Here is a 24432-nt window from a genome sequence, read left to right on the forward strand (position 1 = left end):
GGATTGGCAGCAGTTAGCTCAGAGCTAATCTTCCTCAAAAAAAAAAAAAAAAAGAAAAGAAAAAGAAATAGCATGATAAATATATGGAAATGTGCAAGAACATCGTATAAGCAACAAATTTGAGTTTCAGGAAGATATTGCCAATAACAAGGAGAACAAATTTGAGAAAGATGAAATTGGAGGCTGTTGTATTAACCAGGGTAAGAGATAATGAAGGCCCAGCACTGAGACAGTGGCAGTGAACTTGAAGAGATAACAGAACTTAGAGCCACTGAGGAGGCAAATGTCCAGCCGAGTGACCACTTGGACGTAGGTTGTGTAGAAGAGAGTATAGGCAGGGGGAAGGATGGCCTTTGTATTTCTGGCTTGAACTAGAATGATAGTAGTATTAACCGATATAAAGAACTATTAGACAGAGGGGGTGGAGTGGAGAGAAGAAGAAAGAAATAGAGTGGGGAAGCTGATGGCTCACTCTGAGATATGCAAATGTGAGGTGTACAGTAGGCAGGAGGGCCTAGAGGACTGAAGTCTGGATTGTATGTAGAAATTTCGGAGTCACAACACATGGCCTTTGAGAATAGGTAAGTTGCTAGGGGAGAATGCATAGGGAGAGAGAGAAAGTAGTTTAAGGATGGGTCTTTGAGAACTATCACAATTTAGGGGAGGGGACAAGGGGAAAAGCCGAAGAAGGAGCTTCGAAGAAGCTTCAAAGAAGCAGGAAGAAAACTAGGAGAATACGAGAGTTTCACAGAATCCTAGGAAGGAGAACAAGGAGAAGGAACTGTCAACGATCTCAACTGCTACAGAGAAGTTAGTCTGAGGAGGGTGGATGCATGTCCACTGGATTTGACAACTAGTAAGTCCCTGCAATGGGATGACAGGGGCAGAAGCCAGATGATGGTGGGATAAGAAGGGAATTAAAGATAAAATGGAGACAGCTAGGGCAGATCACTCTTTCAAAAACTTGGCTCTAAAGGAGAAAGAGGGTGGTAGCTAGAAGACTTGAGGGGGCCAGAGGGTGAAAAGATTTTGTTCTTGCTGTGTTATTTTAAACAATGAGAAGTTTGAGCACATTTATATGAGACAGTGCAAGCATGCGCAGCTGAAGATACGGAATGAAGAGAATACAGCATTCCTTAAGACTCACGAGGAAGTAGGAAGAGAGGGCATTCCAGAGCACACATGGAGGGTATAACCTTATGTACAAGTAAAGTCAGTTCCACTGAAATGAAGAGGAAGAGGTAAGATGTTGATGCTTTTAAGTATGTAAGGGAGCTGGTGCGAGGAAAATTGAAAGGACTTCACACCCAATGTCTTCTGTTTTCATTATGAAGCCTAAAAGAGGGAAAAGTAAGGTTGATGTGGTGGGTTGGGGCTCGAGAAGCATGGTAAATGAAGACTATAAGAATTGAAACTGATCAGAGATATTTAAAAGATTTAATGACTAAGATATGGTCTCTGCCCTTAAGGAGCTTACATTCTGGTGGGAAGACCAAATGAAGTAATCCTATAGTAAATAATAAATCATAAATAATTCCTATAGTAAAAATAAAGTAAGTGCCCCAGGCTTGTAATGCCAAGGCAGGAAACCCAACTTGAGGAGCTTTTTCTCTGGAGCAGACTGGAGAAGTTATTTGCCCTGAGGCAGGGGTGGGAGTGGGGTCAGATTTTATCACCAGTCCAAGACAGGAAGAACAGAGTGACTTTGAAACAAATCAAAAGGTCCTAAAAAAAATACTCCTTTTGGACTCAGAACATAGGTTGGGAGAAGGCTTCAGAGATTAATCTTTGTTTTCTAAGATTCTTCTAATACGCACAGCTAAGCGAGGAAATGAGGGAAAAAAACAATGAAAAAGATGACACAAATATAGCCCACCAACTCTCTTACCTTGCTGGCAGGAGTGTAAATCAATACAACCTGAATAAAGAGGAGTTTGGCAACATCTAGCAAAATAACTTTTTAAATAACATATCTATCAAAAGATTGAAAAAACACCTAAATGCCCATCAGTAGCAGACTAGTTAAGTCCGTGTGGCACATCCATATTATAGAATACTTATTTATGAGGCCACTAAAAGAATGGAGTAGCTCTATACATATTGACATGGAAAGATCTCCAAAATATATGGTTAAATGACAATGGTAAGATGCAGATCTGTATGTACAATATGCTCCAGTATGTGGGGGAAAACATACATAATCACTTATATGTTTATGAAAAAAATATTTCTGGAAGGATACTTGAGAAACTAGAAACGATGGAAATTTATTTTTCACTGTATTTCCTTTTGTAATCTTTGAATTGTGTATCATGTACATGTACTGCCTACTAAAAAGCAAAGTATTGGGGCCTGCCCCGTGGCCAAGTTGTTAAGTTCACACCCTCTGCTTCAGCAGCCCAGGGTTTCGCTGGTTTGGATCCTGGGCGTGGACACGGCACCACTCATCAGGCCATGCTGAGGCGGCGTCCCACATGCCACAGCTAGAAGGACCTACAGCTAAAACATATAACTATGTACTGGAGGGATTTGGGAAGAAAAAGCAGGAAGAAAAAAAAAGAAGATTCGCAACAGTTGTTAGCTCAGGTGCCAATCTTTAAAAAAAAAAAATGCAAAGTATTTTAAAAATAGCCTCTCATTTAAAAAATATAATTCATTGTATCTTGAGATAACCAAAAAAGTTGAACAGCTGCTTATTGACTTTTTCAATGATGCAAATAATTTAATAAGCATTCCTAAAGAGCACAGCATGCTTTTTACATTTTGGGATCACTTTGATCTTTAAGATGATAAAGAAATGTTTTCCTGAAGTACATTACGTCATGAGCATATCAATAAGAGTCAGAAGACAATTTAAGTTTAAAATCGAGCGAACCAAGTTTTGTGTGTGGGTGTAATTCAAACAAAGCCCTTTTGTTGCATTCCTAACCACAAACAAGGAAGCTTAACTGCGTGGGATGAGTAGGCTGATGAAACTGGAACTAGCAAGTGACACGATGTCCTTCTTAGATGATTTTGCTCTAACACAGAGAGACTCAGGAATGCAAAGTATATTTCTGAGTAAGCTACAATAAAGCAGTTCAGGTGTTTCAAGAAGTATTCCTTGATTACCTACTCTGTGCCTTCCAATTTGCTGAGTTACAGCTGGAGTTCTGGGAGGTCACAGATGGCCTCAAAGAACTTATAATCTTGTTAGGGAGTCTTAGATGCAAGAAAAAGTATTAAACAGATTCAGAGTATCCATTCACTCAAAAAATATTTGAGTGCCCACTGAGTACCAAACACCATTCGTGGCACTTAATGCATATTTTCTCACTTAACCTTTACATTATCTTTATGAGATAGGACTATTAATGAGAAAAGAAAGACTAAGCAACTTGCCTACAGTCACAAGGGTAGTGAGCAGCAGAGTTGATATTTAAACTCGGGCATCTGTCACAAGAACCTGTGCTTTTAACTTCTAAGCAATGAGCAGTATAAATGAGTAGGGTGGGTAGAGTAGGGAGCCAGACAAAAAGCAAATAAACAAGATATTTTCATATAGTTATAAGGACTCTGAAGGAAATAAAACCGGGTAACATGAGAGCATTGGGTCAGGGACAGCCTCTCTGAAAGAGTGCCATTTGAACTGAGATCTAAATGATGAGAAAGAGTCAACCATCCAAAGAGCTGGGGGCAGAGTGTTTAGCACAGAAGGAACAATGAAATGCAAAGGCCTTGAGGCAGGAATAAATTTGGGGTTTTCAAGAAGCAGAACAGAGTGTGGCAGAAGCCTTACGAGTGAAGAACAGATGGTAGGAGAAGTCAACAGATCACATCGGGCCGTGTGGGCTCTGGAGGCATTTTGTACATAAGCACCAAAAAGCTCACGTGCTGCCAGTGATCAAGAATGGGGTCTGAGGTTGGCCAAACAGCCTGGCAGTAGAGAGGGACTTTAGATGACCTTGAAGGATTATGCTTTGGATAGATGGAGGTGACAACCACAACTTGGAAAATAAAACATTCTAGGAGCTAGAGTTAATTTTTTTGTTGACGTTGTTCTTTGATGAGCTCTAAATGCTGAGACTTTGTGTGGGCTCTTCTGGGTGCACTGACATTATAAAACCATGCCAGCTATCAACTGAGCATGAGTTCAATGTATAAGAATACAAAATATACTCAGACTACCAGCACTACCAAATAAAGCATCATATTTCTTAATCCACTTACTCACCCACCCACCTGCCATCATTTGTATAGTGCATAATGCTATTATAGATGACAAAGTCCACTACACCAAGCCTCTAGTCTTAATCCACAACCAAAAAAGGGAAAGAAAAAACAATACATCAAAATATCCTGTAAACCAGGTCTACCTAAATGAAGATGTCATGGATTTAGGTTGAGGGTCTTCATGACACACTTACTGAACACCACACGCTTAACTGGGGATAAGGCATGTTTCTCAAGCTCCTCTTTGTGTGTCGCTGTTATTTTTTCCCCTATTTTTCCTCATCTATTTTTCAAATTATGAAATACTTCAAACATGCACAAAGGTATGCAAATTAAGATAAAGAACACCCACGTACTCATCACCAAAATTTATCAAATCTTAATATTTTCCCCATACTTCAGGTATTATTTTGAACAGGTAATTAATTCATATAGTTCCCCCAAAAAAGAAAATATCAAAGCCATTGAGAAGTCTTACTCTCCATGTTTCCCAGCCCCATTTCTCTTCCCCCGACAGCTAACTACTGTGGTTAATTTCTTATGTATCTTTCCAGTGTTTTGTTAGGCAAATACAAGCAAATATGAATATATAGTTTCACTTTGCCCCTTTCACGAAAGCAACCATATGTACTGTTCTACTCCTTGTTTTTTCCTAGTATCAATAGATACTAGAGATCACTCTATATCAGTACTTAGGGCTCACTCCTACTTTGTGTTCCTTTTAGCTGCCTGGTATTCCATTGTGCGCATATATTATATTTATTTAACCAGACCCTTTTGGTAGATATTTTTTTATTTCCATTACAAATAATGCTTCAATGAATAACCATGTCCATACACTGCTTTCTCCCTATGCCAACATATCTGCAGAAATTCCTAGAAGTGAAATTGCTGGCTCAAAGTAAAATGCGCTTGCAATTTTGATAATTATTGCTAAATTGCCCCTTTCCTACTTTAAAAAGGAAACAAACGCAACATGAACAATTAAATGTCACTGTACCAGCAATTTTGGTGGGGGAGATTGTAATTATATCTTCTTTGGTTTAGAAGAATAGATGATTTGTAATTGAACAACAATGCCTTTTTAGACATTTCCTGTTTACAGGAAAATGATAGGCCCCAAATACTGATGATGCAAATATACAGCAATTGAAAACCATGACCGAAGTCAAGCTACACTGAGCTGCACTCAGAGAACACTGATTCACAGATCCAGACAGAACTCTCTGTAAAAATCACTGTATGTTGAGAAATGTTTTTCACATGTTCACAGGAAACAGGAAAGCTCTCAAGAATTCTTATAAAAGCTGAAAAACCTCATCACCTTCCAAAATATAAAAGAAGGTGGTACCTCTCCCTTAACACACCACTGGCAAAGACCCGGTTTTTGAGAAATCCTTTAGCCCTTCACAGCATCCCTAACCTCTAGTTTCTGACTACTGGGCTCTTCAAGGCTGAACCTCAGACATTTTGGATTCACAGAAAAATCGAACAAGTAAACCTTTCTAAGTCTTTTATAATTGCCTCACTAATATCTGTGTCTTAAACAAGTGGTTAGGTGGGTAGAAAGGTACGCATTAGGTAATATAACCCCATAGCAACACACAGTCCTTTCTGGAGAGAGAAGTTCTTTTTAAATGTCACATCCTGATGATATGCCCTGGGGACTTTTGGCTTTGACAACAGAATCACAAGTAAAAGTGAAGTCTGCTAACAGACAGACATAAGACTCTAATACCTAAAATTTGCATGAAAGATTAAAAAAACCTTTTCTGTTAAGATACATTACTCCATTCCTCCACACTTGTCCCAATATCCCTTCACTGCTAATTTATCTCCTCACTAGTCTCCTTTTGGAAACTTTTTTTTAAATTAAATTTTACTGATGACCACACAAAACTATCACCATAAAAGAGAGGGACTAGCAATGGGATGGCTGTCTTTCACTTAGTCACCAATGGGTGATGACGTTGAAATGTTCTTTTTCCCCAATATTCCCCTCTTTTTTACCCTTCTCCCCTCAACTCTGACACATACAGAGGAATCAGAACAGTCAACTCTCCTTCACACACTTTTGCAAATAAGACATGGCAGAAGTTGCCGCAAACCCTACAACATCTTTGATCTGTAATAGCATTCATCTTTGTCTTTCAGTGACTTTCAAACTCAATCATAACAGAACAGCATAGCAGAAGCTCTACCAATAAATCATTTCTTCTTCTCAACTCTCAGTTTGGAACTAGACACTTTATTTGTTGAGGAAGGAAGGAGGGACTGGCCTTTAACAATTTCTTCAGTTATCAGATATGATTTTAGAATTTTCTTTAGCACTTCTCTGTGCCACAGAATCTGTTGCTAGAGCGCAGGTAGGAGAAATCACTCCATGCTGGTTTGTTGGCATCTTCCACACACAGACACATGCAGACACCCACAAACACGTTCTCATGGGTCTCAGAGAGTGTCAGATAGTTGCAGAGAACGAGAAATATTGTATGTGCTCCTGAATTACTGCTGATTTTTGGGGGGAGAAGTTGCCTGGGGACTCCTCCAGAGGACTCCTCTTGGGTAACTTAGAAGGAGCTCAGCAAAGCACAGGAAAAGGTGTGTATGGTTCTTCTCCTCCACCCAGCAGGCTGCAGGGCTGAGGGGTGGGAGAAGGTTAGCCCCACTGGCACTGGAAATACTCCTCCTTAATGTGTAAACCACAGAAGACGGCCTTCTGAGGGTTTAAAGGAGTCCAAATACCAACCAAGATATTTCAAAGTCAAGCTAATCAATTTTTATATGATGCCAAAGTATAAATTAAATTTCATTTGCCAAAACAAGTGAAGAAAGGGTTTTTTTGTGAGGCAGAAACTGCATGTTTTGTTAGTGATTTTTTTCTAAACACCACTCCATGAAACAGAGACAAACAAATGCCCCCCAAACCTCCAACACTACAGAGACTGAATTCTCTTTTGGAGTAAATTGGATGCATTGTATTGGTTTTTTTCTTCTCTATTTCACTTTCTCCTCATTTAGAGGAAGAGGCCACAGATAAGAAATTAAAGGCAATGAGAAAACAAAGGAAAGGACGTATTTATTTTAGACAAAACTTCAAACGATGGTCAAAAGATCAGTTTTTTAAAATGATAGTGGAAAAAACTTGCTCATTAAAATAAAATTTTCAAATGTTATTGAAACCTGAATGAAAAGAACAGTGAAGGTTTTAAGGCAGAGAAGTTGAAAAGTTTAAGAAGGCTTGCTCCAGTGCCTCAGTTCCCACCTGCCAAGACTTCCACGGCAAATCTTACAAGGAGGAGTTCAACCACCACCACCGCTCACACAGAACCTGACACTGCTGGGCAGAAAATAATAAAACTCAGAAGAATGCTCTCTCTTATTCACTTTCAAGGGAAAGAATGCCAAATAAAACTTGAAAAACCAGCCCTGTGATCCCTCTCTGTCTATGTGTTTTATAATATAAATAGTTCATATTTTCTTTTCTACCTTTTACATGGTATAATAATAAAATGAATGCCCATAATAATAAAATAAATATTCAAGTCACCTTGAGATCTAGAACGTCAACATGACTGTTGCATCCACCTGACCTTCTCCATATCATATTTTCCTTAAGCAGAAGCATCCCTAGCTACAGGCATTGGCATTAAGCATAACCCTGGGCAAAAACTTCGAATTAAGATTATATAAGGATAAAAGCTGAATTCAAATTACTGCAAATAACAGAAAAGATAATCAAGCATTTAAACCTTCAATTGTGATGGAGTTAAGTAATGTACAATTGGCAATCTCAATAAACACTTCTTTTCATATAAACTCAAAGTTCAATGAGATGACCAAACCTCTTCTTTAAAATTGAGACTATACCCACAAGTTCCTTTTCTTTATACAAATGTTGGCAGTAAGAATAGAGAACTTGGCTACTCGTATACAGATACGCAGCCATTCCTTGTGCGAAACAGAAACAGTTACTCTGAAATTCCCTAGGGAAAAGGGGAAGCAAAACCACAAGGTATATAACACGAAGCAAGTGCTAATGTGAATGAGATAAAAAGCCATGTCAAATATGCACATCATAAGGAATATGGTGACTGTATATATAGGAGAGAGAATGATCAAAAATTCCCACACAGAAATATTATCAATACACTGAATTACACGTGGTGCTCAAATAATGAGAATTTTCATGTCAATTTAGAGAAACGGGCTTAAACTTAACAAATGGCTGGTTATTTATTTTTCTTTATCAAGATACAGCACAACATCAAAAAGACACCTGTGAAAGGCTTGTCAGCTGAGAATCCTGCACTGAAAGATTCTAAATCTCATTCTAAGATAGGAGTGGACTTACCTTGTGGCAAACAGAAACATCCTAGATAACAACCCTCTGGCCAACTCAATGTCATATTCAGGGGTGGGATAAAAAGCCATTTCACCCTGCTACTGCTCTTTCTGCTCCTCCCAGGGGGTTGCAGAGTCTTTGCAACAATTCCATGTGCCTCCAGTCACACAGCCTGATCCGCCCTGAACTTGCTAAGCTTCCTGCAAAGGGGAGGGACTCTCATTGCCGGTCACCTCTGTAAAGTGGCCAATTAAAATTCAATGCCTGCTCTGTAAGAAGGAAGAAGAGAAGGTGATCCTTAGTAACTCTTCGTAAGAAGAACCAGCATCTTAGAAAATAGCACACAGCTTAGAAATGCCAGAATTCTACTCTGTGGGCAGGAGGAGGAGGGGAGCAAGGGAAATCATCTGCTGATAAAATGCATCAAACTGAAATCAGGAAGTTTCCTGAAATGATCTTCTCTGCCTGAGCGGCGGCCTCCTCCACATGCAAAAATGTCACTGTCTGCAGAAGTGTGTGGTAATTGCTTTAAGCTTCCCACAGTCTGGGAGGCTACTGAAGCAGGGGTTCTAGAGCAACACCCACTGAGGCTTCCTGGGCACACTAAGTCAACAGCACGGGGACACTACTCATTGCCAAGCGAAGTGAAAGTGCCAGCTGAACTAACCTTGCTGCCCAGTTGAAAATGAATTAAGGGTCAGACTCTGAGCTTCCATTATCCGTTCATCTTGATTTACTTTACAGAGCACAGAACATAGCACCATGTATGGGTAAATGCTTAATAACTAGATGAGATAGTTATGATAATGCTGGTGGTAACTGGTGGTGGAAGGTGAGGAAGGGATGAGAAGTTTAAGGCAGAAAGCACTGGCGTGGGAAATCTTGAGTTTTAAGGTAGAACCTTTTGTTTCCTTTACCAATTCATTGAAATACCCTACCCTGAGGCTTGACAGATTTTAGGGAGAAGTTTCTGCCAAGATGAATTAGATCACAGGATTATGACTGACAAGTTAGATTAGAGAGAAATCAGGGAACTAAGCAGGAAAGGAAGAATGGGATTGGATGGGTGAGAATATTAGGCCTTGAACCGCTAAGAGCGTTTCTCTCTCTCTAACTTGGTTGTTTGGCTGGTCCCTCTATATACCTGAGGGGGAGGGAGTTTCTTCCTTTTGCTCGTTCCTTTTTAAGTAAGTGAGAAAATCCTTTCTGGCTATTTTCTTCATGAAAGAGGAGCTATATACAACTATGACCCATTGGACTTGGAATTGGCTCAAAATCAGTGTACAGGCTTCTGTGACCTGTCACACATTAGACTAGCTCAATGCCCACTACTAGCCTCCCACCTCAACACTTGCCTGACTCCTAAGATAAGTACATCGTGTCTGCTCTAAGTAGAAGAATAAGACATCAGCATCTCATCCCTTTCTATATTTCAAAACACCATTTAGACCACAGCCTGCTTGAAAGAACTCTTGGTGACCAAAGCCAGAACTATTTGAGCAATAAAATAAAAAACAGCACTACTGCATTATAACCCACAGAATAAAATAGCATGATGGAGTCCATACCGATATAAATAGCTGAATAAATAAATAAGTGTGGGAAAGAGACAGCTCTTCCTTACACAAGAATTCCAATTAACAAATGTAGAAGGAATGAAGGAAACAGACTCATCTTCAGAACATTACAGTAATAACTGTCATAGGCAGTATCCACTGATGGATGCTAAAATGAGTGGGAAAAAATTTGAGAAGAAACAGGATATTTGCATAGCCTCAAAGTTATCTCCCCCAATATATTTATTAATTACAAAGAGACAGATGACTTTATAGTGGAGAAACCTGGCAGACTTCACCTTAACCAAGGTTAACATCACAAGTAATACAACATATTGTCATCATGTAATCCCTGATAGGACACATCGCTTTTGTGGTATTCTTGCCAAAAATGCATAACCTCAGTCTAATAAGGAGACAATATCAGATAAACCCAAATAGAAGGCATTCTACAAAATAACTGGCCCACACTCTTCAAAAGTGTCAAAGTCATAAAAGACAAAGAAAGACATATATAAAATTCTTAGAGTATAAATAGAGTAAAACTTCCAGCCAACAGGATATGAGCAGGAGTGATGTATGCAACATCTAGATCATGACTTTTTTCAAAGGAAACTGCTTGCCTATCTGCTCCCTTGCAGGCTCCCTTGATACAGACATAGCACCGTCCCCAGCTTTGACCAAGATGATGAGGGCAACCCCAGCTTGTTTTAAAGACAATCTCCTCATGATATACATTTAGGTTCATTTCTTTCATCCAATTGTTAAAGATTGTTTTATAAAATATTTTGTTTCAAGCTCAAACGCAGGTCTGTGTGATTCCAATACTCAAGCTCTTCACCCCACTTAGTCTCTGCTCTTCCCGCTTTTATCGCCCTGGCTAAGGGCCCACAATTACCCCCAACTGCCCCACAGCAGAAACTTAGGAGTCACGCTTTAATCTTTCTCCTCCCTTCTCCCCCTCTCATCTGCTATTGATCTGCCTCCTAAATTCTCAAATCTGTCTCCTCTCTTGTCCCATCACCACTTGCTTAGTTTAAGTCTTGATCATTTTCCTCCTAGGCTACTGCAGTAACTTCCTAACTACCACGTTCTGGCCTCCAATACTTTGGCACTGATGCTACATTAACCTACTCAGCCCAATGGAGTCATTAAATAGAAGACCCTGGTTCTCTACATTTTGAAGGTCCTAGCAGGCTGAAGGCAAGAGCGATAACCTTGGGCTTTTGCTTCTTCAGGCTATTGCTGGAACAACCTTTTGCCAGTTAGTTCTCTTGTTGTCAGAGCCCTTTGCGAATCTTGCCCTGTCCTCAACAGGTATGATCAAACTTCTTTTGAATCTTTTTTTCAAATGAAGTCTTACAGAGAGCCTTAATGCAGATACCAGATACAAGTGTTGTTTTATTATATTAAACATAATACTTTAATTATATTTGCATATCCATAAACATGGATAATTGCATAAATCCAAATTTATAATGTTTACTTATTTATAATACAAGTCAATGCATCTACATGAAAAGAACCCCCTACACTGAAATCAGGATAATTAATAACAATGATAACCAACATTTGTTGAGTGCTTAAGATGTGCTGGGCACCGCCCTGCATGCGTTACATGTATTAGCTCTTTAATTCTTTCAGCAACGCTATGATTAGTTATTACACCTATTTTACAGATTGTAAACTCAGAGAACATCAGAGAACGTCAATAACATATCCGCAGTTACTTAGTGGCAGAACTGAGATCTCAACTCTAGGTTTTCTCCTTCCACGGACCCCATCTTACTCACTATATCACATACTGCCTTTCATGCTGGCACACAGACTTATGTGATAATGATGAGAATGATAACCACATCATTACACCACCACCTAATATTTGTTTCACCTGACATTTATTTAGTTCTCGTTCCCTATGTGCAGGCTCTGTGCTAAGTTCTTTGAACACTTTATCTCATTGAATCCCCACTGTTGTCCTATGAAGTAGGTTCTGTTGTGCTGGTTATTGAGGCAATAGATTGTAGTGGCTCTGAGCTTGGTCACACTGCCTGAATTTGAATCCACCACCTCCTTGCTGAATGCCCTTACACTAGTGCAAACTTCACAGGACTGCTGTGAGAGTTTGATGAGACACGCAGAGCCCTTGCACACTGCCTAGCACCACGGGAAGCACAGATCAGAAGCTGCAAATTTTTGCTAGGCTAACTTTGTAACCTCAGGACATTCCTCAATCAGAAATGACAAGAGAAGTTTCAAATGAATATCTGTTCAAAGATGAAGGAATCTTGCTGTACAACTTAACACATTAGTCGTTTCCAAAGGGTAAGACGTTGGTATATCGCTTCGAGAGTTTTTAATTATAGTTTTAAAAACATTGTGGATGCATTTCTAAAAAGTTACTTGAATCAAATGATTTGAGGGACCCCTGGATTACCTCCCAGGAACTTTAGGGTTCTTCGGAACCTAGTTTGAAAACTGCCATTAAGATGGTTATCCTTCAGGACTCTAAGCTTCCAGGTGATCTCCCTGTTCAGCCCCTCCTTACCTCTCTCACTAGCCTGTATCTTGACCAACTTGCCCCCAATTCCTGCTTCCAGCAGCCAAGTTCTTTTTCTGAACCACTCAGCACAGACCTCTGTGCCTCTTACCTGTGCTTCAGCCGAAGCTTAACTCCTCCTGACCACGCTGCTTTCCTGTGCTGGGGGTTAGAGGTGAGGTGCTCTGGGCCGAAGGAGTCAGAGGTGCCAGTGTCTGCAGGGCCCGGGTCTGCACACGCATCTCTGGGAAAAATGGGAAAACAGCAAGTTGAGCATGATTGTGTTCATGGGCAGGGGGCACAAACGGATCCAATAAGAAAAATGTGTGAAAATTAACCCTAGAGATACAAAGCAGCACAGCTCGGTGCAGAGTTCTAAGCTTGCACCCACCAAGGTTCTCCCCTCGAAAGGCAGTGGATCTGCTCTGAGGGCTCCATCCTTTCCCACCTATGTTTGTGTGAAGCAATAAAGTGTACCTCCCAATCTTAGAATACTAGAGTTCACAACCAAAGGGGAAGAAAGATGCATTAACTGTTATGAAGTTAACTCCCCTATAATTTAGTATCCATTGGTCCATTGGTAAGTGAAAAATTGGACTCACAGAAGCTAACTGTCAGGCGAGGTGGCTCCCTGAGACCCAGCCCCTGCCGCCTCACTTCTCAGTTTACTGTAAGGAGAGCAATCTCCAAGTGGAGCAGCCCTCGCTCTGTTCAGTGGGTGGCAGCTCAGAAGCACATGCCAACTCTTGAGGCTGAGCTATTTCAGATTGTTGGGATTCCACTGTGCTGGAGGCAAACCTTTTGTGAGTCCATTGAAATCCACCCTCCTACCCCTGGTCCCTAACACCATCCCCATAACTCTTTTCCTCCACACACTCCCAGGGAGTCAGAGAAAAATTTTAAGCCCAGCGTGGCCAACGAGTTCCGCCATGGGAACAGGCGTATTTCTTTTCCCTAGGAGAGTCTCGGATTCCGAATTTCCAAATGCCCCAACTGTATCCTTAAGGCCCCCTCTTGATCAGACTGTCCCCTGCATCACGCTCTGAAGGTCTGCCATCATTCCACTTCGCTGGGTGCCAGTGGTGTGTTTTCAATGCCTGTCTTCGAGGATCTTTCTAAGCCTCTGAGAGCCGACTGGTGTAATCAGGACTCTGGGGAAGGCACAAATGCATGCTGTCCGGCCCCTGCATAAGCCTGGGCTGAGGGGATGGCATTACCAAATGACTGTTGATTTCTTTTTATTTCAGGACACAGAGGGCGATGACCAGGGGGTCAACAGGGAGTCTCCATCTTTCATGTTTACCTTGGTTTTCATCTAAGCTAAAGTGTTTATCTTTACCTTAGTTATCTCTAAGCATCATCACCTTCCTCTGTACATGACTTTTCTCACCAAATTTAGGATTCCTGGCTTTTAATACATTCAGTATAACCCTAGTCTTGAAGTCTGAAGCCCTGGTTGAGGTTCTGTCACTTATGAACTGAGCGACATCAGAGCCCCGGGCTCCTCATCTGTGAAGTGCGTACGAGGTTAGGAGCCCGGCTCTGGAGTCAGCCTCTCTGAGTTGGAGTCCTGGCTCTACCCACTGACCAGCTCTGTGACTCTGTCCTCTCTATGCCTCGGTTCTCTCATCTTGGGAGTGGGTGCAAAAGAACAAGTGCTTTCATAGGTTGTTGAGAAACTTAAGTAAACTAATACAGGTAAAGCACTTAGAACAGAGCCTGGCAGATATTCAGCACTCGGCTAATTAGCCATTATTATATACCTATCTTGCAGAGTTCCTATAAAGTTTCTAGATAATGTCGATTAACTGCCTGGCATACTGCCTACACATGCTATATGCTTAATTAACTAATTATTTTCATTATTGTCTTAAATAGTACCTTCATTTTAGAGCTCCTTTGAGCTAAGATGTTACATAAAATAGACGCAACTACAAAAGACCTAAGTTATATTGGAAGTAATAGCAAGAAGAGCCTTGGCCCAAGAGTTAACACATCAAAGCCTTTTGCAGAATTCATCACGTGGTCTCCAATTAGGACTTCCCATACAGCCCTCAGGGGCACCGACCCCCATGGCCATCTGGCTTAAGCTGAGGCAGAAAGAATATTCAAAGGAAGCTCATCACCAAATACAAGAATGTAAAGATGACAGGAACGTAACGGCACACCTAAGACCCCCCTATTGGTACAGTCCATTATGACCAGCAAGCTTTCCTTTCCAGCTCCCTTCCAGAGCCTGCTGCGGTCTGCTGGGAGAAAACAATGAGGCCAGGCCTGAGCTTGCACAAAACTTTTGTGGCATTTAATAACTTCCTCATTTTTTGCCTAAACCACAATCATTAGTTCTGTCCTTTCTGCACAGTGGCTGAGCCCTTTTCTCTTTCCCTTCCCATTCTCCCTTCCTTGGAGGCTCCGAGGGACGGAAGGTCCAGAGGTGCAGGCTGTCACAGTGAAGGACGGGCAGGAAGAGCAAAAGCAGGCAAGTGGGAAAGAGAGGGAAGCATGAAGAAATGAGACCATCTCATCTTTTTAAGGATTTCTTTTTTTTTTTTTTAAAGATTGGCACCGGAGCTAACATCTGTTGCCAATTTTCTTTTTTTTCCTCTTCTTCTCCCCAAAGTCTCCAGTACATAGTTGTATATTCTAGTCATGAGTGCCTCTGGTTGTGCTGTGTGGGATGCCACCTCAGCATGACTTGATGAGCAGTGCCACGTCTGCACCCAGGATCTGAACCAGCAAAACCCTGGGCCGCCGAAGAGGAGTGTGCGAACTTAACCACTCGGCCACGGGGCCGGCCCCCTTTTTAAGGATTTCTAATGCATGCTTCTTTTCAACCCTAGGAAAGCAGACATCAGCACCCCAGCACTGCCCTCCATGGCCACACATTGTCCTGCCACCTCCAGCGAAACAGCTGAGGTGTTCATAAAACCTGTATTGCTTGTTGCTGACTGCAACCCCTAGGCTAAGTCACGGCACAGCGCCCCTGCTAGTCTTCCCCTCCCCCACCCTGGCTGGGCCGGCTCCGGAGGCCCCTGAGTGGGCTCCCCGGATGCATTACACCAACTAGGAAACAGGCTGGAGAGAGCGTAGGAGGAATCACCAGCACCCAGAGCACAGCTTTTCTGCCTTAAACTCTTTCTGGAATAACCTGGACAACAAATAAATATTTTTAAACTCGTATGTTCTAATGAAAAGAAATTCCATAGTGAGTCTAGGTAGAAAAGGAGTCCTGAAAGGAGCGTTCGGAAGGCTGCTGTCCCAGAAGCCCCCACCTGGAACGGTCCCTTTGCCCTTCTCTCCCCCTGCCAGTTATCTTATCTGTACACTGAACTCCGGCTGTCTCTGGAATGCACATTTTCCCACCCACCTGAGGTTACTATGCTACCTGCCTCAGGACAGACTGAAACTGACCAAGTCTGCAAAGTGCTCTGATCGCATCAGGAAATGGTGCCCCATTAGTGCCACTAGACTGGGGCAGATTACTCCAAGTCTTTCCTATACAAGGCTATGCGTGCTTTCCCACATGTTATCATTTATTCTCCTAACTTCTCCAGGAAGGCGAGAACGATGGGCTTCTTTTAGCCCCATTTTCCAGATGAACAAACTGAGATACAGGGAGCATCTATATCTTGGCTCAAACCACACACAGAATCATACTCACTTGGGACTAAAATCATGGATGACTACTCAATCTTCTTTCTTTCAGTTTTGCAGTTTCAAAACTTTTCAGTTTATGTCACAAATTCTGTAGGCCTTGGAATCATTAACCTAGATTTGGTCAGAATGGGTGAAGAATGGTGATGATGGGGCCATTAATTAAACATGCTACCAAATGAGCTTATTTTTACTTAAAAGATACTCAGAGGTACATAATTTTACTTAAAGATACCCAAAGATACATTGTAGGAGCCTTGGAATCAATGAAACAGCTTCAAATGAAAAATACTGGAATAAATCATTGGGCTCTCCAGGCTTATGGGGCTACTTCCAGATCTGTAAAAGCATTTACCCCCTTCTGGCTTAGCCACACTCATCCTTCAGGTTTCAGGTTGGACATCGATTCCTCTGTGTGTAAGTCAGGGTGAGATGACCCCTGCCGTGCCAGCAGAGGGGCACACTGGCTATAATGTGCATTTCAAAGAGAAATTCACACCATCTTCTGGGACCACCTATTTGTGCCCCTCTCTTCCACTACTTGCTCAGCAAAGGCAAGCAGGCCAGCTTGCTGCCTGACACACAGAGTTGCTCGATAAAAATCTGTTGAACAAATGAAGTAATGCTAAATATTCAACAGAGCTGTAACTTTTCTTCCCTCCTATCTCCTTTTAATTCACAAATAACTTGCTGGCAAAACTAATGAAACGTTTTTGAGGGCTGTTTTTATATTTTTCTTGTTGCTCTCCAGTCTCAGTATCACAAACTATGAGTGAAGAAATGGCAGTCAAAACTGACTTGAGGTGGTTTAGCAGGGGCTAAAAAAATTATCGTGAGTTACAATCCCAGTATCATCTTTCTTCCCTACATAGTCAAGAAACAAGAAATCCAGGCCAACCACCTATATATTTCTATTTCCTATGATGAGAACATTCATATTCTCACCCCTATTTTTTTTTTTTTATTTTGAGGAAGATTAGCCCTGAGCTAACTGCTGCCAATCCTCCTCTTTTTACTGAGGAAGACTGGCCCTGAGCTAACATCCGTGCCCGTCTTTCTCTGCTTTCTATGTGGGATGCCTACCACAGCATGGCGTGCCAAGCGGTGCCATGTCTGCACCTGGGATCCGAAACAGCGAACCCCGGGCCGCCGGAGCAGAATGTGCACACTTAAATGCTGCGCCACCGGGCTGGCCCCCTCTCCCCTCCTAATATTCACAACTCTTGAATATGTACTGATTGCTTTACTATTTAGTATTTTAACAGAGTCGTTAACTGCTCTCTGAACGGAGTTTCAGCCAATAGCACAAGAAAAAGTTCCAGATCATTCTGTTCCTGTGGCTCTCTTGAACACCATGAAAACTGGGGAAGGACTGGGGACTGGAGTGAGAGCCATTAAGGAGCTGGGCCAGGCTTATTAAAATGGTCTCTCCAGATCCCTGTAATTCCTGGTTTCTGTTGAGTTTAAATAGTTATCCTTTGTCCTTTGTGGGAGCTGGGGGTGGTGGCAGAAGGAACCCTATCTCCTTGGCATGGACCGTTACAACCTTAGGGAAGTGCTTGACTCATCTGTTAGAATCAGCAATTTCTTCCTTTTTGCTGTGTTTTGTCCAGGAGGATTAGGGTTGGGGTTAGGGTTAGCTTCTCCATTGGCCAATTTCATTCCTGTCCCCTTCAACCCAATGTCTATCCAGCAGCTAGCACAACCTTTAACAAATGTGAGTGGATCATGTCATCCTCTAATAAAACCGTTGTGTAGCCTCCCCCTGCACTTTGGCTAAAATCTAAGCTCCTTCATTTGGCCCGTGAGGCCTCCAGTGACCTGGCTCCTGCCCACCCTTAAACATCGCCTCTCTCACTCCGCCCTCACCTCACTGGCCCGCCTTGAGCTCCCCAAGCCCACCAAGCTCTTCACTTTCACACATGCTGTCCCCTCCACTTGGAACAGTCTTCCTCCCAGTTCTTCCCTTGGCTGGCTCCTCCTCAGCCTTCTGGTCCCAGGTAGAACATCGCCTCCTCTGAGACCGCCTCACCTCCCACAAATAGTCTCTTTCCTGGCACCCGGTCTTTTCCTTCACTGCACTTATGGCTGCATGTGATCATTTATTGGCACGTGGTCTGCTTCCTCTGCCAGACAGTAAGCTCAGCGAGGTCAGGGCCCATGGCTGGCTTTTTTTCAGGTTTGTGTTTTTAAACCACTACAGACCCAGGGCCTAGCACAGTGAGTGGCTCATGCTAGGCACATAATACAGGCTTAGAGAATAAGTCATACGGGACTGTAAAAGGCGTAACTGTGTGATGCATCCAAAATGGAGCTCGAGACCCTTGAACTCAAAGGCATCAAACTGTGTGTAGTACATATTTTGGGGAAGGTGGGATCTCTCTTCTTTTAGTCACTTTCTATATTAGGTCGTGAGTCAATTTCTTTGTGGAAAAGGAATTCAGTGCTAACTTTTGTCCCTGTCATCAGCAGCTGGCTTCCACAGAGGAGAGAGGACTGGTGCCGAGGGATCATGGCCCAGCCCTTTGACAAACAGTTGGCACAGCTCAGTGCAGTTTTGCTGCCTTCTGTTTCGAAGCAGCCAGAATGCTTTTTGAGATTAAGCAGACGGAAGTGCATTTACACAGGGCTAAGTGTCCTCAGAACCCTTTGAAGAAATTCCTCTGGAGTTATGCTGGCTGCATGTGTGCACTCGTTTTCATAATTCGCCTTATGAAAAGTGGCATTCTTGGTTTCCTGTGTTTCTTTTGACTTTTTATCCTGCTCCGTGTCCTTCAGGCACGATGCTGGCCTTATTATCATCTCCAATCCTGTTAGCAGGTCTCTAGTGCCATCGCCAGAGGCTCCCCAGCAAGTTCCCCTTCAGTCTCCTGGAGGTGGAGAAGGCCTGGATTCTCAGCTTCTTCAGTGTCTGGAGGGAGACTTTTAAGAACTGCCCTTGGGTACAGATTTCTGTTCTTAGCTCCACGTAGCTGTTCTTCACTTTCTGATGACTGAACACTGATCAAAGGTTTCACAGACATTCTCAGTGGATCGATCGCCCTTTCTTTAAAGGCCCCTTGTTCCTATTTGTTCATAGCTATATATTTAGACATCACCTTCCGAGTCACTCCTTTTATGCTTTTTTAATCATTACTTACCATCTAGGAAGCTCACTCTGCATTCCTTCAGGCCTGTATCCTATCTGGTGCTTTCCATCACAGGTATGCCACTTACTCATACTTAAACACCTCTCTGCCTCGCGGCTCCCCCACCCTGGTCTGGCAGCTTGGTTATTACAGAAGGGCCACACGTAACTCTTCAGCCGTGTGTAGATGTGATTCGTATGTCTCAGATGTGTCCATTTATACCTCCTGCTCTTGCTGCTGCTGTTTCTCAGTTGATTTCCCTGAAACCACCCAAATGGATCCACGTGTACAATTTATAGCACTGGCATTTAGCATATTTATGATTCTTTTGAAACCACATGCTCAGCTATCTCCAGATCTTAGCCAATGACCTCTACGCCAGCCTCGCACAAAGACTGGAAAAGGGTGGGTATGGGAAAAAGCCAAATGACTAGGCAAATCTTTTAACCTACCTAACAAATATTTAATCTGCTACAGATTTATTTTTGACTTCAATCTCTTTACCCAATGAGCCCTGAGACATAGCCGACCCAAAGCAAGTGCATGAAGAAAATGAAGGGCCCTCATGCAAGAGCTTACGGTTAAACTGATGTCTTCAACACTGGAGGGTATGGACCTACCTACAAACACTCAGAGCCTGACCTTAAGTCACCCCTGATAAGTGGCAGGTTGTCTAACGTATATGGACAATGTGGACTCTGGAACCACCTGCTCGGGTTCCTATTGGGGCTCTATTACCTAGTAGGTATTTGACCTTGGGCAGGTCACTTAAACTCTTGTGCCTCAGTTTCCTCCTCTATAAAATAAGGACGATAATAATAGCACCTGAATCAAAGGGTGCTTATGAGGCTTGAATGAATCAGTATGTATAAAGCACCTAGAATAGTACCGGGCAATAAATGTTAATTTCTTACTAATAGAACGGAAATTCACATTTATTGAGCACACAGTATTGCCACATATGTACTTTAAAAACACTGATTCAAGGGCCGGCCTGGTGGCACAGCAGTTAAGTTCGCAGATTCTGCTTCGGTAGCCGGGGGTTCACTGGTTGGGATCCTGGCTGCGGATCTACACACTGCTTATCAAGCCATGCCGTGGCAGGCGTCCACATATAAAGTAGAGAAGATGGGCACAGATGTTAGCTCAGGACCAGTCTTCCTCAAAAAAATAAAAAATAGGGGGCTGGCCCCATGGCCGAGTGGTTAAGTTCGCACGCTCCGCTGCAGGCGGCCCAGTGTTTTGTTGGTTCGAATCCTGGGAGCGGACATGGCACTGCTCATCAGACCACACTGAGGCGGCGTCCCACATGCCACAACTAGAAGCACCCACAACGAAGGATATACAGCTATGTACCGGGGGGCTTTGGAGGGAAAAAAAGTAAAATCTTTAAAAAATAAAATAAAGAAAAGAAATAAAAAATAGAAGAAAAACACTTATTCAGTTATTCTTATCATTTGAGACAGTGAGGATCCTCATTTTATAGATAAAGAAAGCAAAATGAAATAAGACAAGTAGAGAGGGGTCTGGTCAAAGGCCACGTCCTCTCTACTCCACCCCTCATTCAATGTCTCTGAGGATCACTGGGCTTTAAACACTTTTCTCTCAGGCATCGGCCATATGCCAAGCCATGCAGGCCTGTCATTTCTTCCACATCACCCTTTCGCCACTCATGTGAGACAAAAATATAAGCATAAAAACAAAAGACCAGCAAATATACCAGAATGTCACTACTGAGGGATAAGATTATGGGTGATATATTTCTTCTCTTTCTCTACATCTTGCAAATTGTTTACAATTAACATTTATCATTCTAATTATCAGAGAAAGTAAATTAGCCTTTTTTCCCCCTAACTAGAATGAGTCTCAGAGTCTAATTTCTCCATATTTTTAAAGGAAAATCTTTGTTGGGGAATGGAAGCAGATATATCTATCCTGGGAGCAAATTTGGGCAGTGGATAGACTTCATGCTAGTGGCGGGTTACTTTGGGAACTCCAGCAACTGCTGAAAATACTCATTGCAGGAGGAAGCAGGATTTCTGGGAAACCAGGATCAGTAGAGGGAGATGAACACCTCCTGAGAAAATTCAGCCTCCACCTGCTCTCTTCCTTTTTAGTGTTCCAAAGAACCTTGCAAGTCTCTACAGCGAACCATAATAATTCTTTACTTTGATGTCATCCATTATAGATTGAAGGTACCTTCCATACATTATTCCATTTGGCCCTCATAATAATCCTAGAGTACAAGTAGACCAGGTATTATTTATCCCTACTTAATTATTTATCCCTATTTAACAGATGTAGAGACAGCCTCACAGAGAGACAGTTACTTGCTCAAGTTCAGGTCTTGTAAGCTACACGACTGGCACATGAAGCCACGGTCCTTAACTCTAACTTTTATACTCTCTCTTATTTTACGCTGCCTTTGAATTCTACAATCCTAAATCCATCGACACAGATGACAAACATTTAATAGCAAAGCTCCTTTAAAGGGAAAGCTTCTTCAGAAGAAAGCAGAAAGTTATCGAAATTCAGATGGGACCCCTCTTCAGCCCTAGCCCAAATGTCCCCAAACCTAGAGAAATGATGATGCCAGATTTTGAAGAGCTCCCACCCTTAGCCCTGCCATGCAGGCTGCATTTCTGCTCCTGAGTCAGAACTTCCTAACAGTGGTCACTCTGCCCAAATGACACATGACATGTTTCATGCTGAGACTCACAGCCCACTTCTATCCCCAGCCCAATCATTTGCTCAATCGACAATCGCTAAGAGTCAACCATGGACCACCCAATGGATTTGGCACTGGGACTGCAATGGTGGCAAAATAGACACGATTCCTCCCTTTGTGGAATTACAAATTAATGGGCAAGACAGGCAAAATAATCGTACAAATATATAATTACAAATGATGATGAGTGCTAGGGAGAGAAAGTACATGAGACCACAAGAGCGGTCCACACTCAGCACACCTCCCTCTCCTTTCCATTCATTGTCTCACGCTGTCTGTAGATATGCTTGTTTCCCTCCATTCACATGCTTCATGGAGGGCAGGGATCAAAGCAGCAGTCCCAGAAGTTCTAATTACCTTATGGAGTGTTCCGAGCCAGGCCACAAGCTAAATTATTACCTGCACAGCTTATTGTAATCTTCACAACCAATCCTCAAAGGCAGGTACATCCCTACTTTACAGATGAGGAAAGAAACTCAGAGAAGCAGAGGAAATTGCTCAAGCTCTCCTAGAACCAGAATGTGAATCCAGATCTGGCTGACCACAAAGCCTGTGTTCCTAACCACTACGCAATACTCTCAATCTTACTGAATTTCTCTTTCCTTCCTTGGCCAGGTGTGGTACTCTTCCAAGAGATGATGTCCAATAAATATTTGCTTAATAAAAATATGCTATGGGTGGACATTAGGCCAGCTTTCTGGTGGGCTCCCTGTAGTTGTCTACCTTATCTTGTCTAGATAGGGATCACTGTCTTTCCAGAATGAAGTTCTGTTGCTGATGCTTTGCCTGGACCACATCAGTGCGCTGTTGGTCTGCTAGGGCAGATGGGGAGGGGTGCACAGAATATAATGCAACCAATGCCGAGTCCATCAGATGAAACAGCAAAGGGCATGTGAAATGATCTTGACATCCTGCATCATGGGAGGCTTATGGAAGGGTAAGGTTGGGGCCAAAGAGAAAACATCCCAGTCCCAATTCCTATGACATACCTCTCCCAGGCCACAGTGCGTGGTATAGTACCAGCAATGACCTCTAGAAAAGCATGTTGGAAAGGATCTACTTGTGAGAGGAAAGGGAGAGGGAGAGGGAGCGAGAGCGCTTGAGAGAGACAACAGCAACATGGCGGAAGTAACACAGCAAAATAAATTTGTTAATACATCCTCCCCTATTCCCACAAAACATTAGGAAAAAGACATTTGGATGGTTAAACAGATACCAAAAATGTCCATACACGCACACACTATTATAGAGGGAAAGAGTACTAGATCAGCACCCAGGAGACCCACACCAGGTTATTGTACAGGAGTTTTAGGATTCCTTTTACCCTTAAAGGCCTACGAAAAGAGAGCATAAATAACAAATCCCAGGTGAGAAAACATAACTGCTGAGTACCTCCACCCACAAGTGATGAGCACTCTCTACACGCAGGCTCCAGGTTGGAATCTGTGTGGCATAAAAGACAGTTTCTGACCTCTAGTCCCCCTGGAAAGACACACAGGATTTGGAGCCAGACGGACCTGGGTTCCAATCTGAGCTCTGCCAGTCCCTGGTCACTATTCTCTCTGAGCCTCAGGACCTCATCTGTAAAATCGGGACAGAGTATTAGCTGTCTGGTAGCATTGCTATGGGACCCAATGAGCCTGACACATGATAACCTACAAAATAGGAATTACTACCCTTCAGTCAAAGTGGTCCATCTGAGAGAGATGAATATGGGAAGCCGCCCAAGGGGTGTAAGGGGATGGTGGTCTAATCATGGGCTCTTTAATTCCTTAAAAAGGGAAACTGCAAATGTCCAAAGCATTTGGGGAAGGATATAAGTATTTAACTCCGGAGTGGAGGGTTTTTGCATACAAGAACAGGAAACATGAGGTACTACCTGGGCCCCTTAGGAAGGACAAGCACAGAGGACAGAGCAACTGGTGTGAAAGAAACAGTTGCTCAAGCAGCAACAATGACAGAATTAGCCTGAGGAATTCTAGATGCCTCCTCTCACTCGAGGGAGCCTCAGGCACTGAGCGGGGATGGCATGCCAGTGAATGTATCTGCATGGCTGTTTTAAAAACATAACGAGGGGTCAGCCCCGTGGCCAAGTGGTTAAGTTCGTGCGCTCCGCTGCAGGCAGCCCAGTGTTTCGTTGGTTCGAATCCTGGGAGCGGACATGGCACTGCTCATCAAACCACACTGAGGCAGCGTCCCACATGCCACAACTAGAAGGACCCACAACGAAGAATATACAACTATGTACCGGGGGGCTTTGGGGAGAAAAA

General features: G+C 42.7%; 1 protein-coding gene across 11 annotated transcripts in view; it reads right to left on the reverse strand.

Moving 5' to 3' along the window:
- The window catches only part of SHROOM3 (shroom family member 3), a 253208-nt gene that overhangs the window by 45986 nt on the left and 182790 nt on the right, over positions 1-24432 (reverse strand). For all 11 annotated transcript variants that reach the window (XM_046655963.1, XM_046655962.1, XM_046655965.1 and 8 more), the window contains one exon: positions 12765-12896. In XM_046655963.1, the coding sequence (XP_046511919.1) occupies positions 12765-12896 (132 nt within the window). The remainder of the gene's footprint in view (positions 1-12764; positions 12897-24432) is intronic.

Source organism: Equus quagga, chromosome 3 (genome assembly GCF_021613505.1).
Source record: "Equus quagga isolate Etosha38 chromosome 3, UCLA_HA_Equagga_1.0, whole genome shotgun sequence".
Lineage (NCBI taxonomy): Eukaryota > Metazoa > Chordata > Mammalia > Perissodactyla > Equidae > Equus > Equus quagga.